The 16,686-nt window shown below is 50.4% G+C and overlaps 1 protein-coding gene across 1 annotated transcript in view; it reads right to left on the bottom strand.

Annotated features, from left to right (window-relative positions):
* ENO4 (enolase 4) overlaps positions 1–16,686 on the bottom strand; it is a 291,356-nt gene that overhangs the window by 53,729 nt on the left and 220,941 nt on the right. The window contains exons 12-13 of the mRNA XM_029610746.1: positions 15,829–16,024; positions 9,257–9,324 (exon numbers count right to left, since the gene is read on the bottom strand). Coding sequence (XP_029466606.1) covers positions 9,257–9,324; positions 15,829–16,024 — 264 coding nt within the window. The remainder of the gene's footprint in view (positions 1–9,256; positions 9,325–15,828; positions 16,025–16,686) is intronic.

Below are 16,686 nucleotides of genomic sequence, written 5' to 3'. Positions count from 1 at the left end.
TTCCCAAAGTCGTCCAAGTACTTGGAATCTTTTCCAGGTGGAGTACTGGAATGAAGGCGAGATTTCTTGGCCTTCTGTATAGCAGACTCCACTACTACAGAGGCATGAGGAAGTTGCACTGTGGAATAAAATGGGGACTGCCACATACAGAATTTCAAGTCTGTCTTGTGAGAAGTTGGTGGTCCCACAAAGGGAGATTCCCAGGCTCTGGTCATGACCGTGTCTAGGACCGCATGAGAGAGCAAGGTCGTGGGCTCCAAAGGCGACTCAAATATCTTAAGGATACCCAGGCTTCTGCTCTCAGGTCAGGGATTCTCCTAGTCTCAAGTTAAGGCATTGCCCCACTTTTTCCACGAACTTGGAATATAATAGATCCTCCGGTGGAGATACTGGCTCCGGTTGCCCTTCTGCCGGGTCAGAGGGGTACCCTGTAGAGGATCCTGGTGAAGAGGAAGGCTGAGGTGAAATGTCCCCAGGAGGAGAAGTCGGTAGAGGTTGGCCGGGAGGAGAAGGATCTGGACTGAGGCTGTCCTGCGGCAATAGAAGGGCTTCCAGAGGTATCTCAGCTGGACATTTCCCTTGTTGCTCCACGGTGGTAAGGAACTGAGAGAATATAAGGGAAATCTGAGACATTGCCTAAGAGGCCAAGGTGTCCTGAGGGTTCAGCATAGGCTGTGAGCCTTGCTGGATAGTGGCCTACGTTCCCTGGAAGCACCGCTGGGAGGTACTGTAGCCAACAGGATTTCCGTGTCTGGACCGCTAGGTGGGAGAGGGTCTGTAGGAAGGCACTTGTGCTTCTTATGTAAGGGTTCTTGGAGGCCTGATTTCTTCCTATATTGCGAGGCAGTGGACAGGCCAGAGTAGATCCTGGATGAGGTCAAGGAAGCATGAGAGGCAGCTGGAGAAGGCGCCACATCTGAGTCCACTACTAAGAGTGGGGAAGGTTCCCTGGGCCGTTTATGCCCTGAGTGTTTTTTGGGCATCTTTGTGACACTGTGCATCAAGGGTGTCGGCGCCGATTTGCTTCGGTGCATCGTCGATGTCTTGTGTTTGTGCTTCGATGCCGAATTATGCGGTTGGCTGCCCGCGTCAGATGTGTCGGTGCATCGGTGATGTGTCAGGGCCCTGACGCTGCTCGGCGCAGATGGTGTCTTTGGCGCCGTGCCATTGACACTGTTGACGCATCTCCTGTGTCATGCGTCGGCGCCGTTGGAGCTCACTTTGGCGCTGGCCTGGATGAACTGGGAGGCCCTACTGAGGAGCCTTGATGATGCGTCGATGCTTTGGAGGCCCGGGAGGACCTAGTTGAGTCTTCAGAAGAGGCATATGATACCGATGCCGCTTCACAAAGTTTGGCGACCCTGGCAGCCCTCTGTCACTGGGCTTGGGGGGACATGCATCCGCAGTCTTTGTAGGTCGCCTGGTCGTGTTCCGGTCCAAGGCAGATGTAGCATCTGATGTGCCCGTCAGTCACCAACATGATTTTACCACATTGGCAAAACTTGAAGCCCGGTGGCTGTGGCATCGTGTTGAAAAAACGACGAAAATCCTTTTTTTTTTTTTTTTGTCTGATGAGTGCTTTTTGGGCATCTTTATGACACTGTGCATCGAGGGTATCGGCGCCGATTTGCTTCAGTGCATCGTCGATGTCTTGTGTTTGTGCTTCGGTGCTGAATTATGCGGTTGGCTGCCCACATCAGGTGCATCGGTGATGTGTCAGGGCCCCGACGCTGCTCGGCGCAGATGGTGTCTTTGGCGCCGTGCCATTGACACTGTCGACGCGTCTCCTGCGTCATGCGTCAGCACCGTTGGAGCTCACTTCGGTGCTGGCCTGGAACGAACTGGAAGGCCCTACTGAGGAGGTTTGATGATGCGTTGATGCTTTGGAGGCCTGGGAGGAACTAGTCGAATCTTCAGAAGAGGCATATGATACCGATGCCGCGTCACAATGTTTGGCGATCCTGGCAGCCCTCTATTGCTGGGCTTGGGGGGCATGCGTCCGCAGTCCCTGTAGGTCGCCTGGTCGTATTCCGGTCCGAGACAGATGTAGCATCTGATGTGCCCATCAGTCACCAAAAAGAAAATTATTATTTACCTGCTAATTTTGTTCCTGTAGTACCATGGATCAGTCCAGACAGTGGGTTATGTCCCCAATCCAGCAGATGGAGTCAGCACAAGCTTTGAGGGGGCGTATCCATATATACTACTACCCCCTCTGCAGGAGTTCAGTATCGAGTATATCAAAGCCCGAGTAGAAACCCCCGAAGGATCAAGTTTGTGGAAACAGATAATGAAAACAATTGTAACCGCAACAAGTAACTGCAAACATCCTACCAACTTGTAGGGAGCTGTGAAAAACAGCGAAAAGAAACAACTGTGAAGACACAGAACACTGCGAGCAAGAAGCAGCGCAGAGCTGAGCAGGATCAAGAACCCAAACGCGGTGGGCGTCTGGACTGATCCATGGTACTACAGGAACGAAAATTAGCAGGTAAATAATAATTTTCTTTTCCCTGTACGTACCTGGATCAGTCCAGACAGTGGGATGTACCCAAGCTTCCCTAAATCGGGTGGGGTCCTGCTCGGCCTGCTCGGAGAACCTGCTCGCCAAAGTGTCCAGAGACCGAAGAGGCGAGGTGCAGACGATAGTGCCTCGAAAACGTGTGTAACGATTTCCAGGTGGCTGCCCTACAAATTTCCTGCGAGGATACCGAGCGAACCTCCGCCCAGGAAGCCGCCTGAGAACGTGTAGAATGCGCTACGATTCCGGGTGGGGGAGTCCGACCCGCCCCAATGTAAGAAGCAGCAATGCCGGCCTTCAGCCATCTGGCAATGGTAGTCTTCGAGGCCTGAGACCCCTTCTTAGGACCGGCCCAGAGTACAAAGAGATGGTCAGAGGTTCGGAACTCATTTGTAGCCTCCAGATAGAGGCGCAGAGTGCGCTTGACATTCAAGAGACGGAGAGACTTCGGCTCTGAGGAAGAGAAGGACAGCAACTCCACCGTCTGGTTCACATGGAATGCAGAAACCACCTTCGGAAGGAAGGAGGGAACGGTGCGAAGCGAAACTCCAGAGTCGGAGAAACGGAGATAGGGCTCTCTACACAACAGAGCCTGTATCTCCGAGATGCGTCGAGCGGAACAGATGGTCACAAGAAATACAGTCTTGAGAGTGAGATCCTTTATCGTTGCGCTGCGCAGCGGCTCGAACGGTGGTCCCGACAGGGAGCAAAGCACAAGGTTAAGACTCCAGGAGGGACAAGGGTCCCGTAACGAAGGACGCATATGCTTGACACCCTTGAGAAAACGAGCAATGTCAGGATGCTGTAGAAGAGAGCCCCCATCGCTCAACAGCGAACCAAGGGCGGCCACCTGAACCCGTAGTGAATTATAGGTGAGCCCTTTTTCCACCCCCGCCTGTAGAAACTGAAGGATCTGAGGTACAGAAGCCTTAGCGGGTCTCGTGGCCTGGGTGGTACACCACAGCTCGAACACCTTCCAGACTCGAACATAGGCCGATGTCTTTCGTGCCCGCAATAGCGTGGATACTACCGCCTCCAGGTAGCCCCGACGCCGGAGGCGGCACCTCTCAAAAGCCAGGCTGCAAGACAGAAGAATTCTGCCTGCTCGAAAAATACCGGGCCCTGATGTAGGAGCTGGGGGAGGTGCCCCAGCCTGATTGGCCTGTCGATCACCAGCTGTAGCAGGTCCGCAAACCAGGGTCGCCTGGGCCATTCTGGGGTGACGAAAACCACGGTCCCCTGATGGCTTTCTATTCTGCGGAGCATCCTGCCCACCAGGGGCCATGGTGGAAAAGAAAGATATGGCGGCCATGGGAGGACCAGGGCATCCACTCCCTCCGCGCTCTCTCCGGCGACTGAAGAAGCGTGGAGCCTTGGCGTTGAGAGCGGACGCCATCAGATCCAAGTGGGGGGCCCCCCACCGATGGACGAGAAGTTGCATTGCTTTGTCGGAGAGAGACCACTCTCCGGGTCCAGCAGTTGACGACTGAGGAAGTCCGCCTGGACGTTGTCCACACCGGCGACGTGCGAGGCCGCTAGCCGGACGAGATGACGCTCCGCCCATTGCATCAGCAGCGCCGCCTCGAGCGCGACCTGCGGGCTGCGCGTGCCTCCTTGTCGGTTGATGTAGACCACGGTGGTAGCGTTGTCCGATAGGATTCTGACTTCTCGGTTCCGAAGAAGCGGGAGGAAATGTCGCAGAGCTAGCCGGACCGCTCTGGTTTCCAGATGGTTGATTGACCACTTCGCCTCCACCGTGGACCACGTCCCCTGCGTGGCGCTTCGATCGCAGACTGCACCCCAGCCTGCTAGACTGGCATAGGTGGTCACCACCACCCAATTTGGCAGATCGAGGGACATGCCACGGGCCAGGTTCGGCGGATCCAACCACCAGCCCAGACTGTCCCTGGCATTCTGTGGGAGCGGGAGAATATTCTGATAGTCCTGCAATACTGGTTTCCAACGGGAGAAGAGCGCCCACTGTAAGGTCCTGAGGTGCGCGAAAGCCCAAGGTACAAGGTCGATGGTGGACCCCATCACTCCCAGGAGTTGCAGGTAGTCCCAGGAGGTGGGATCTGGTAACGCAGAGAACCGTCGTGTGTGATCCCGCAAGGATTGAGCTTTGTCCTGGCGCAGAAAAACTTTGCCCAGTAGGGTGTCGAAAGTTGCCCCCAAAAAAAAACCCAAGCGTTGCGAGGGCATGAGGGAGCTCTTGGAGAAGTTCACTACCCATCCCAGGGAATGTAGAAACCGTACTACTCGAGTCACCGCTGAGCGTCCATGATCGAATGACTTCGCCCGGAGGAGCCAATCGTCCAGATAAGGATGAACCAGGATGCCCTCCTTCCGGAGAGCTGCCACCACAACTACCATGATCTTGGTGAAGGTGTGCAGCGCCGGCGCCAATCCAAACGCGAGAGCCGTGAACTGAAAATGCTGGTCCAGAATTTTGAAACGAAGGAAACTGTGGTGGTCCGGGCGGATGGGAATGTGCAGGTAGGCCTCCGTTAAGTCCAGGGAGGCGAGGAACTCCCCCCGATGCACCACCGCAATCACTGACCGGAGCGTTTCCATGCGGAACCGAACGACTCGAAGGGATTTGTTGACTTCCTTGAGGACTAGGATAGGCCGGAAGGAACCGTCCTTCTTTGGTACGACGAAATAGATGGAATAGTGGCCCGAGCCCACCTCTCCGAAGGGCACGGGCGCAGTAGCGCCTATCTCCCGGAGTCTGTCCAGAGTCAGCTGCACCGCTCCTCTCTTGAGGTCCGAGCCACAGGGGGAAAAGATGAACCTTCCCTGTGGGGGACGGACAAATTCCAATGCGTAGCCGTGTTTTATGGTATCCAGGACCCACTGGTCCGAGGTGATCCGTGCCCACTCCGCTTAGAAATACGTTAGTCGGTCCCCAATCCTGGGGACAGGGGAGTGGGCGAGACTGGCATCATTGTGAAGACTTGGTATAGGGGTTCCCGGTTCCGGGAGTAGTGCGTGCGGGCCGATGCCCGCAGAAGGCGCGCAACCAGGGCTGAGACCTGGGGGCGGATGGCCGGGAGCCCGTCTGTCTGTAGCCCCTGTAGCGCCGTTGCGCTCTGGCTCTGGTCCGAGAAGAAGAAAACGCTCTGGATGGTCGAAACCTATCCTCCGGCAGCCGATGAACAGCGTTCTCCCCCAGGGACTTGATGATCTGGTCCAAATCCTCCCCGAAGAGGAACTTGCCCCTGAAGGGAAGAGAGCCCAGACTGGACTTAGAGGACGTATCAGACGCCCAATTGCGTAGCCACAGTAGTCGTCGTGCTGCCACTACCGAAACCATGGCTCTTGTGAGGACCCGAAAAAGGTCGTACGAGGCGTCCGCCCCATACGCCACTGCGGCTTCTAGCCGATCTGCCTGGGCAGCCTCATCGGACGGCAGGTTCTGAGACGTGAGGAGTTGTTGCACCCAAAGGAGACTAGCCCGCTGGGCAAGCGAACTGCACATCACCGCCCGCATACCCAGAGCGGAGACCTCGAAAACCCGCTTAAGGAAAACTTCCAACTTACGATCCTGTGTGTCCCGCAACGCCGCACCTCCCGTCACTGGGATAGTCGTCCTCTTCGTGACCGCCGACACTGCGGAGTCCACCTTTGGGACCTTGATGAGGTCCAGAAAATCTTCGGGGAGCGGGTACAGCTTTTCCATAGCCCGGCTGCTCTTCAGGGAGGCCTCCGGGGTGTCCCATTCCCTGGTGAGAAGTTGTAAAAACGAGTCATGAATGGGAAAAGCCCGAGCCCTCGGCCGGAGTGCCGCCAGGACAGGATCTCCCTTCCTTGAAGAAGTGATGACAGCGGGAGCTACTGGGGCAGGCGGGTCTGGTGGCGGATCCAAATCTAATTCTTGGATGATCTGCGGGATGAGGTCGTCCAGCTCTTCCCTCTGGAAGAGGCGTAGGGTACGCGGATCATCCCCCTCCTGTGTGCCGTCCCCTTGTCCCCCGTCCGGGAGGTCAAGTCCATGTCCCGCTGGGTCTGGCACCGCCCCCACTGCCGCGGGCGTGGATCGGACCCGGGTAGGAAGGCGGGAGGCCCCCACTCCCGGAGGGTCGGGGGGGGCCGGCGTCGAGGGCGACATCCGAGGGATCTTAGGAGGGGGGGGGGGTCCCCACAGGTGCTTCCAGCCCCTGCAGATAAGCGGTATGCATGAGCAGGATAAACTCTGGAGAGAACCCCGGCCTGCTCGGGTGCGCTTCGGGGGCGGCGTGGTTCCTGCTCCCTGGCTCTGGGTGCTTGGTTCCTGCACCAAAATCGGGGGAACACCCCCGCTGGTAGAGTCCTCCAGGGATCCGTTCTCCCTCGTGGCCTCCAGGGATCCGTTCCCCCTCATGGCCTGCGCCTCAGGGCGCTCAGAATGTAAAATGGCCGCCGTTCCCGCCAAAAATGGCGGAGTGGCCGGCCCGCACCGCCCGGGCAAAAAAGAGAAATCAGTCAGGGACTGTGAGGTACCTTCCCCCCCGGGAAGGCATCGTGCACAGATGCCCTCCCGGGAAATCCGGGACCCCGGGTCTCCGCAGGCCGCACAGCGGGACGGCCGCGGCATCGGGATCGCTGCAGGAGAAAAGAAAAAGCCACGGGGGGGGGCCACGCGCACAAAGGCGCCGCTGCGGGGGGGCCCGGTCGGCCCGCACTGCCCGCTGTCTGAAAATAGAGGAGGGTGCCGCGGGGGGGCCTTCCTGGCCACACGACCCGCCCCAGACATCTTTCCCTAAATGGCTCAGCAGCCCATGAGGAGCTGTAAAATGGCTGCGGGTGAGGGAGTAAAGAGCGAAGAGGCCGGCTCCACCGGCTTTCGCGGGCACCGGGGGCTGAGCTGTAAAGGAAAAAACTACAAAGGAAAAACAAACTTACCCCTGGCTGCAACGAGAAATAAACAGCAAGGCCGCAGAGAAGAGACAAGGAAGATAAGCCACTCCCCAGGAGTTGAAAGAACTCTGCCTTTTTTTTTTTTTTTTTTAAACTTAATACAAACTTGATACAAACTTGATCCACAGAAAAAGACAACAACAAGCCATAATCAAGCAAGAAAGTGAAGGAAAAGGAGGGGAAGCCTGATTCCCCTACTCGCATCTGCTGGAGTCAGAAGATACTGAACTCCTGCAGAGGGGGTAGTAGTATATATGGATACGCCCCCTCAAAGCTTGTGCTGACTCCATCTGCTGGATTGGGGACATAACCCACTGTCTGGACTGATCCAGGTACGTACAGGGAACATGATTTTACCACATTGACAAAACTTGAAGCCCGGTGGCTGTGGCATCGTATTGAAAAAATGATGAAAAATCCTTTTTTTTTTTTGTCAGAAGAAAAGTTCTGCTGAAGAAATGAGGAGCTCCCTGTGCAGTCACACGCATGGAAAAAAACCGGACTGAGGGAGATGGGGGAAGCGCAGGAGGATCCAAGCAGGCTCATTACACAGACATCACCAGAAAAAGATCATTCTCTGTCATTGGACCAATCTTATGGAACGCATTACCAGACCCTTTAAGATCCATATCCAACTCCAAACACTTCAAAAAATCCCTAAAAACACATTTATTTCAATCTGCTTTCCATATATCACACACTAAATAGCATAACTTCTTCTCCATCACACAGGGCACAACATTATTATATATTGATTTATTTTTTATGTAAACTATTCATTGTTTTAGATTTTTATTTTTATTGTATATTTTTGTAATTTTGAGCTTTTATAATTTGATAATCTTTATGTTCTTTTAAATTTAAATCTTTATTTACATTTGTTTTTTATTTAGTTATGTAAACCGTTTTGATTAAACACTGTTTGTAAAGACGGTATACAAACACTTTTAAATAAAATAAATAAATAAATAAATAAATAAATACACTGAAAGACTCAGTGTTCTAAAGGCCGGATTTTCAAAAGCCTACGCACGCCAAGCCTATTTTAAAAAGGCCCAGCCATGAGCACAAGTCCTGGGACCGAAGAAAAGGGGCAGGGAGGGACGGGGCTAGAGGCGTAGGGTTTTTATAATCTGCCCCTTAGGTTGGGAATAGAACCGCTCAATATCAGGGGAAAGAAATACCTGGGCTGGATTGGAATGGATTGAAACCACCAATGCAGCTGCGGTACAGCCCCAATGCTGCTAAGATCCCATGGTAGGTGCCACACACAGAGCAGCATTTCCTATGCACTGCAGGAACAATCATGCTGCACAATCCAAAATCGCAAACTTGCTTCCTCTCCACCAAAATTCAGCTCTAACAACTCTTCCTACCATACAGTAAGGTAGTAGTAACTGGAAAAGACTTTCTTACAGCTTCTATACTGCTTTTACTTCTTTTTATTTGGTGTATAAGGTTTGGAAAAGAAAAGAAAAACAGGGTACTTCCCTTTGCAGATCTCCTCCTCTTCAGCTAAGGCCTCTGGGGCATCAGACTCTTCCTGGGAGCTACACCAAGGGGGCAAGAAGGACCGGAGGAGGGAATGAAGGACCAGGACCACTGGCTATCAGTCTCCTCTCACATCTGGGAATCAAGCTACGAAAGAGCACCAAACTCCATCCCCTTCTTCCTACTCTACTAAGGCATAAATAGTTGAGGACCATACACCTTCCTGGGAGCAATTTCTCCAACTAGAATTACAGCTGCAGGATTACACATCTACCATTTGGTGGGATGTTAAAGAAATATGAAAATATACTATTCAGCCACGGTTTTATGTTTATCAATACTTACCAAATCTGCAAGGCTGTCATCAGTAGATTCTTCCTCGCTGCTTCCTATAATGGCAATCTGGTTTTCACCTGGAGCATGAAATGAGATTTTAAATATTTAAAGATCAATTTTCAATCAACTCTTGAACGAGTAAGATAACTAATTTCAGCAAGTTATCTTTAGGTGAATTTTCAGCTGAATTTAGCTGGTTATCTGAATTGTGGGAGAGAGTAAGAGAGGAGAGGACCACTGGGGAGGGGGGAAAATATTTTTAAAAAATGGTTCCTGGAGCATCCCACTTCCTTCACTTCCTCCCATCATCCTTAAAAATAATTTTAAAAGTCCCTACACTATAAGGGCACCTTTCTTTTGACATGGATTTGCCTGCCATGCAGCCTCTCCATGCCCTGGTTCTACATGCCATGATTTCTCCTCACCTGCAGAGGCTTTCAGCGAGCCTCATCACAGGCCTTGCTAAGCTCCTCCTCGCTGCTCTCTCCATGCCCAAGTCTCAGCCCTATGTAACCCAGCCTTGCCAGAACCACTTTGCCTCTTCATGGAATCACCCTTGGCTCTCTGACTAGATCATTCTAGCCTTGTACCTTACCTTGTGGCCCCTGGGCCTTCTGCTCTTGTTCAGTACCTTGTATCCTGCCTTGTTGCCTTCGGGCTTGTTCTGTCTTGTACTCTGCCTTGTGGCCCACTCAGGGCTTTCGTAGCCTAGTGCCTACGGGCCTCCAGTCTTGTTGCCTTTGGGTTTCTATGTTCTGTGTTGTTCTGGTTGGCTCCTACCCTCGTCTGCCTCATCTAGTGCTGCCCTTGTCTGCCTAGTCCTTGTCCAGGTCTGTCCTTGTCTGTCTGGTCTTGTCCTGCCCAGCCATATTTCAGGTATCCCTGCCCTTCTTGCTCCAACCTGTCCGGACTCACCATGATGTACTGCCATCACAAAGACCTACTGGCCCCCAGAACCCAAGGGCTCAACTTGTAGGGGAGGGAGCTGGCTAGGCGGAAGACTGTTCCTTGTCTTGTCCAGTGACCTGTCTTGCAGTCCTGCACTGCTCCTGAGGTGGTTTAACCAGATTCCAGCATCCCTGACTTCTTTCCTTTCAAGACTGGAAGACTGGGCGTCCAAATGGCAGATGAAATTTAATGTGGACAAGTACAAGATGAGACATATAGAGAAAAATAACCCATGCTGTAGTTACACGATGTTAGGTTCCATATTAGGAGCTACTACCCAGGAAAAAGATCTAGACATCATAAAGGATAATACATTGAAATCGTCAGCTCAGTGTGCTGCGGCAGTCAAAAAAAGCAAACAGAATGTTAGCAATTATTAGGAAGGGAATGATTAATAAAACGGAAAATGTCATAATGCCTCTGTATCGCTCCATGGTGAGGCCACACCTTGTGTACTGTGTACAATTCTGGTCGCCGCATCTCAAAAAAGATATAGTTGCGATGGAGAAGGTACAGAGATATATGAATTATAATAGCCATGTACAGGCCAAATTCTGATAGGTCCCAATGCTGTTACAGCAAGAGAAGGAATTTTACCCAGATGAACTTTAAACTGCATTGCATAAGTGGAAACAAGAGGCCTTGTCTTAATACACTGAAGTATACCTTATCAGATGTGCCTGTTTGTCAGTCCTGTGCAAATATAAAGCAGATAGAGAGGCAACCTACTTAAGATCCTAAGCAAGGAGAGACCCTTAACCTTAGAGAAAGGAGGGGCAGCCTGAGCAATCCTGACAGTCTGACACACAGCTTGGCATACCAACACAGCAGTTTTCCCCCCAAAGAAATGAGAGGGGGGAAAAAGACCTGCAATGCGGCAAAAGACCCTCCACCCACCATGAGGTTATGCATGAGCTTATGCGTATTTATCAGCTGGGAAGTATAAGATGGGGCAAGGGAGTGAGAAAAAAGAAGAACGGAGCCCCTGGGAGAGCCCGGAAAAAAAGGAAGAAAGAATGGACCCCCTGGGAGAGCGATCCTGAAATCAAAAGGGAGCAGGGAGGCAAGATACGGACCTTCGGAGGAAGAAGAGGCACAAACCCTGAACGCAAACCCGGGGAGAAAACCCAGAGAGCGAGAACTTGTGCTGAGGTGTCCCTGGAAGCGAAAGAAGGGCCAGAGGCAAACCAGCCCTCCCCGCTATCGAGAAGGGAGAAGACTAGGTGTGGCCGGGTGATCCGAGAGAGGAGACCTTTGCTCAGGTGTGGAGACTGACACAGAGTCATAGACGAGGAAGGGTGAGACCCAGCCCAGACAGCTGGCAAGCATCAGAGCCAGAAGCTTGCCTCCTTCCTGCACAGCTTGCCCGATCTGCCAGCACCAAGCCCAAGTTCAAGCCTCTCCCCTGCCCACATTCTCCAGCTCTCAAGCCGGAACCTGCTTCAGAGGGGAACAGAGGTATCATCTAAAGTTGGAATCAGGGGTAAGTAAGTTTGCCACAAGTATTTATTTATTTTAATATCTTAAGCAGGCTAAAGTTTATGGCATGTTTTGTTACCACTCTATCAAGACTCTCTTCAAGGTTTTAGAGTGTGGTAGCAGCTAAGTATAATCAAAACAAAAAAATCTGTGACACCACAATTTACCTACAATCTCGCCTGCTACAATTGATAAGTATTTATCTGTTCTTGGTTCAATGTTTCTAGTAACTGTGCATATTTGCATTGACAGCTATTTCAGCCCCCGACGAAGGCATGAGCCGAAACACGGATCCAGTGTCGGGCTTTTTCCATACTAGCCTCGCATGAAGAACATGGCGTTTCTTCACCGTAACTACTAAGTTAAGTTCATGTTATTGAAAGTTAAAAAAGTTAAAAAAATGTGTCTTCATAATTGATCCAAATGAGAGACTACTTTTATTCACACTATTTGGTGCATTGGTTTCACGAAAGCATATCAAAAAGACTTATCAATGACCTATGATTATAAAATCTGGCAGACTCGATATATGCTAATTAGCATTACAAACTATGCCTGTTTATGAGGTCTGGTATATGAAAAAATAATTTTTCCTCACTTGAGGCGATCAGTAATTATTGTAGGTAAATTGTGGTGTCACAGTATTTTTTGTTTTGATGTTTTGTTACCACCCATGATACAGAACTTTCTTTAGGGAAACTGGTCCTTAGTGGCCAGTATGTTAGAGATAGGAATTGTTATTTTATAAATGCTATATCCTCCCAAACCTGATAAATCCATAATATATCGGGCTTGGTAGTGTGTCCGTCCGTGCTCCGTGCTCGCGCATGTTCCCCAGCCCGCCGACAGATGGGGTACACTGAAGTACCCCTGGCCGCCTTGGAGGCTCAAACACGCCGTACAGTGGCCATGTCACAACACCAGCTACAAGAGGTACTCCTGGGGTAATTCTGCGCTACTGCGGAATGCAGATTTTGCGCAGAATTCCTCTGTTATGATATCGAGGTGTTTGGATTCTCAGGGGCAACAGTGATGGTGTCTCCCACGGGGAGGAGCCCTGTAGGGAACTGTAGCACCAGGCTAGACTCAGATGCACAAACACAGAGAATATATCTTTATTAAGCAGCTTGTATGATTCACCAGAGGTGGCAGTAGAGAGCGGATTAGATAGCAACAGTCTGTGATCCTCAGCGGAGGAGACCCGTCCCATAATGGTGGTATAAGGCCCCGATACAGATATTCAGTGAGGCGCTGTAGGAGAGACAGACTGGAAGATGTTATTACACACTCCCTTGTAGCTGAATAGATAGAGTTCCCAATAAGCAGTAGGTGGCAACAGTCTGTGGTCCTCGGCCGAAGAGACCTGTTCCACAATGGTGGTGTAGAGCCCGATGCAGATAGACAACGAGGAACTGTAGATGAACAGACTGGGAGAAGTAGTACCCACTCTCTGTAGCTGATAGGTAGTGTTCCAGCAGGTTGAAGAATAGGTAGCAGGCACCAGGATAGACACACAGGCCCTCGAGGAGCGAGTACCTGGACTCTGGATAGGCACCTGGAAATAAGCAAAGGGCCCCTGAGGAGCAGGTACCCAAGTTAGTAAAACCCCGGAGGGTGTATATAGCTTGCAGAAGCGGCAGAGCAGCTTCAGACCGGAACGAATCCAATCCGAACCAATCTGTTGCTAACTTGGCAAGAGTCAGCAAATGGGCAACCTTTGTAGTCTGAAGCAGTGACGTCTCTCGAGGGGGACGCCACTGAAGTTCGCGCCAACACTGCTACAAGATGTGAGGCGTGTGCGCGCCCTAGGAGGCCTCAGACAACATGGCGGGACGCCACGCCAAAGCTGCTCCAGGGACACTGGAGGGTGTGACAAGGAGACGCTACGGACGCCATTCTCCAAAGGCTGGTGGAGAAAGCTGAAATAGAGGTGAGGCATGTCGGGTGAAGCTGTCCTAGACCGACGTATGCAACAGTACCCCCCTTCAAAGGACCTCCTCCAGACCCCCTAACTGGTCATGGTTTCCGAGGATGTGAACGATGATACTGGTTCAGCATCTCTTTATCCAGAATGTTAGACATAGGTTCCCACGAGTTATTTTCTGGTCCATAGCCCTCCCATGACCGGAGGTATTTCCAGATTAATCTTCACCCCCCCTCCCCCCTACCAGCCCCTACCTAAATTGAACCCATTTGTATTTAGACTCCTGCAAGTAACTTGTTTAAGCCTTTAGTTATAGACCTGTAAATAGCCCGTTACAGTTTTAATGCTTTAATTTCAATGCCTTCTGCTCTATGTATATTCCTCCCTGTTTCCCCTCCCTGTTGATTGTAATTTCAGCCTATTAATTACAATGTGAACCGGTATGATGTATGCATACTAATACCGGTATATAAAAGTTTCAAATAAATAAATAAATACTCTGCCTCTCTTCCGTACATCAAGTATAGCGTTTACTTTGTACTCAATGTCCTCTTCTGCGTCAACAGGAGGCGGACCTGGTGCTGAATTTGTTGAGAATACGCCAGAGAATGGTAATGGATACCATTAACAGTGCAGAAGTAAGCGATTCAATAAGCGAGGTTGACTATCAGCACTCTTACACCTCTAAGTATACAAAGGGGTCTGTAAGGTCACACGGGTCAAGATACTTGAACCATACTCAACTCAGCTCAGTCGCCCTCCAAAAGAAAGCAAAGTCTTGAGCAGCCATAATATGCGTACAGTATGCTGAACAAAAAACAGCCCTTAAAAGAGAAGGGCTCAGAATAGAACAACAGAAGGCCGCTGCTGCCACCGAAGCACGCAGAAAGGCTGAACTAGATATCACCTTGGACCTGTTGCGGCAGAAAGGAGAAGCAGCGGCCCTCGAAGCCAAAATTAAGGTATTTGATGCGGCCCTGGACCAAGGCTGGCTTCACCAAAGAAATCGGACCTGAAGCGCAAAATGCTATGAATACTGAATGCCATGGCAGCGATCCACCGGCTCTAAATCACATGGATGCATGGTAATTGACTCACGCGCCAAGCACACGCCCCGGGGCAGGAGGGAATTTTATACTGAGACGCCTAGTGGAACTTCTGCGAATACCCACTATGACTATGACGTAACCCTACAAATGGAACCGGTCAGTTTAAGGACTGGAGTTCTTCATACAGAATCCATTTCCTTCTTCATGCTCAAAAAGTCTATGCACCCCTTAGTACTTGAGTTACCATGGCTACAAAAGCACATGCCTCAATTCGACTGGGCTACTCTGAAGCTTTCACGTTGGGGCCCAGATTGTCATGGCAAATGCCTGAAGGAAGTTTCACCATTACCCTGTATGCCTACGATTCCGTTGATGCCTGGGTTACCACCTCAATATGCATCGTTTCAAGATGTGTTCTCTAAAGAAGCCGCTGATATACTTCCTCCACACAGATCTTATGACTGTGCAATCAACTTGAAACCGAATACTGAACCACCCAAGGGAAGAGTTTACCCCCTCTCAGTGCCTGGAAGTCATCGCTGCCTACTACACCAGTGAGTTATTATCTCTCTCTCAGAGCTTTCCCTGGAACCAGGTACTTGCTCCTCGAGGGCCTAACTCATTCCAACACCTGGACTACTTCTAGAGACTATTGTGTGAGTGTTACCATCAAGGTTCTGTTCCTGAACTCTGCATACTCTGCCTACTCACTATATTCAGTTTCTCTACAGCTCAGTTATCCAGGATCACTGTTCCAGTACCTGAGGGACTACAGCCCTGCCGGGCACTTCCAGCTCATTACTGCCACCTCTGGTGGTTCAATATACTGTTTAATAAAAGAACTAGTGTGCGTCTGTCTCCATACTCAGAGCCTGACCGGTGGTCCCTCTCGGGATCTTCCCCCGGGGGCTTGGTTATCTGCCACCGGCCCAAGGATCCACCCACAATTACCTCAAACACCAACAGTGTGAAAGCTTGCTGGGCAGACTGGATGTGCTGTTTGGTCTTCTTCTGTGGTCATTTCTGTTTCTATGTTTCTATAATGCTTAAACTTTAATAAAAAGGATTCAAAATAGTTGAAGGTGGAAGGAAATCTAATGGGCTATGTTACTTTTCCTCTAGTGTCATATAATAATTATACAAAATACAATACAGGAGTATATTTTGTTTCCACTACTCACCCTCAACAAGCTTGAATACTTCCAGCAAGTCAGAAATGGTGGTTCTATCAATGTGTTTTAAGACTAAGCCACTGGCTTTTGGGATTTTTGTGTTCTGGTTTTCTAAAAGTTTTGAAATGCTTTTGCTGGCAGCTTCAGCAATAAAATAACATTTCGAACCAATGGCATTGTAGATGTTACTCCACTGCTCCTCATCCTGTGCAGAACATAAATAAAAAAGGATTATAGGTGCAACACAGGAAAACAAGAATAAACCCTACAATAAGGAAAATACAAACAACTCCCCCCACCAGTCTGATTCATATTAAGCAACTTATCCACAGACAGCTTCTGTTGCAATTACTATTTGAGTTCTTCACATGTATCTGCTAAACCAGAGAAAGCAAGAGCTCTCATAATTATCAACCTAGTGAAGGACTAAGTGAGACAACATCACTCTAAGATTCAACAGCAAGAGGAAATGTGGAAAAAAGGATTTGCACTCACAATGACGGGAGTAGCTGGCTTGTTACGGCGGTTACTACCCCAAACCAAATATCCAGATTACTACCTCCACCTTCCTCTATTCCTGATGCCTTTCAACTAGCTTGATCACTCCATTCTTATACTTCACTTTCAATGCATATCCAGCATAGTTCTCTGCTTCAACAGCAGGGGAAAAGAAAAACTGTTACTTCACACATCCAGCAGAGCTCTCTGCTTAAACGGCAGGGGAGAAGAAAAAAGGGTTCGCACTCACAAAGCGGGGAGTAGCTGGCTTGTTACGGCGGTTACTACCCCAAACCAAATGTACCTGATACTTCACTCTCGACGTATATCCAGCATGGCTCTCTACTTCAACGGCATCGGAGAAAGACT

The sequence above is a fragment of the Rhinatrema bivittatum genome, chromosome 7 (genome assembly GCF_901001135.1).
Source record: "Rhinatrema bivittatum chromosome 7, aRhiBiv1.1, whole genome shotgun sequence".
Lineage (NCBI taxonomy): Eukaryota > Metazoa > Chordata > Amphibia > Gymnophiona > Rhinatrematidae > Rhinatrema > Rhinatrema bivittatum.
Note: the sequence above shows the minus strand (reverse complement) of the source record. Positions and strands in the feature narration are given on the sequence as shown.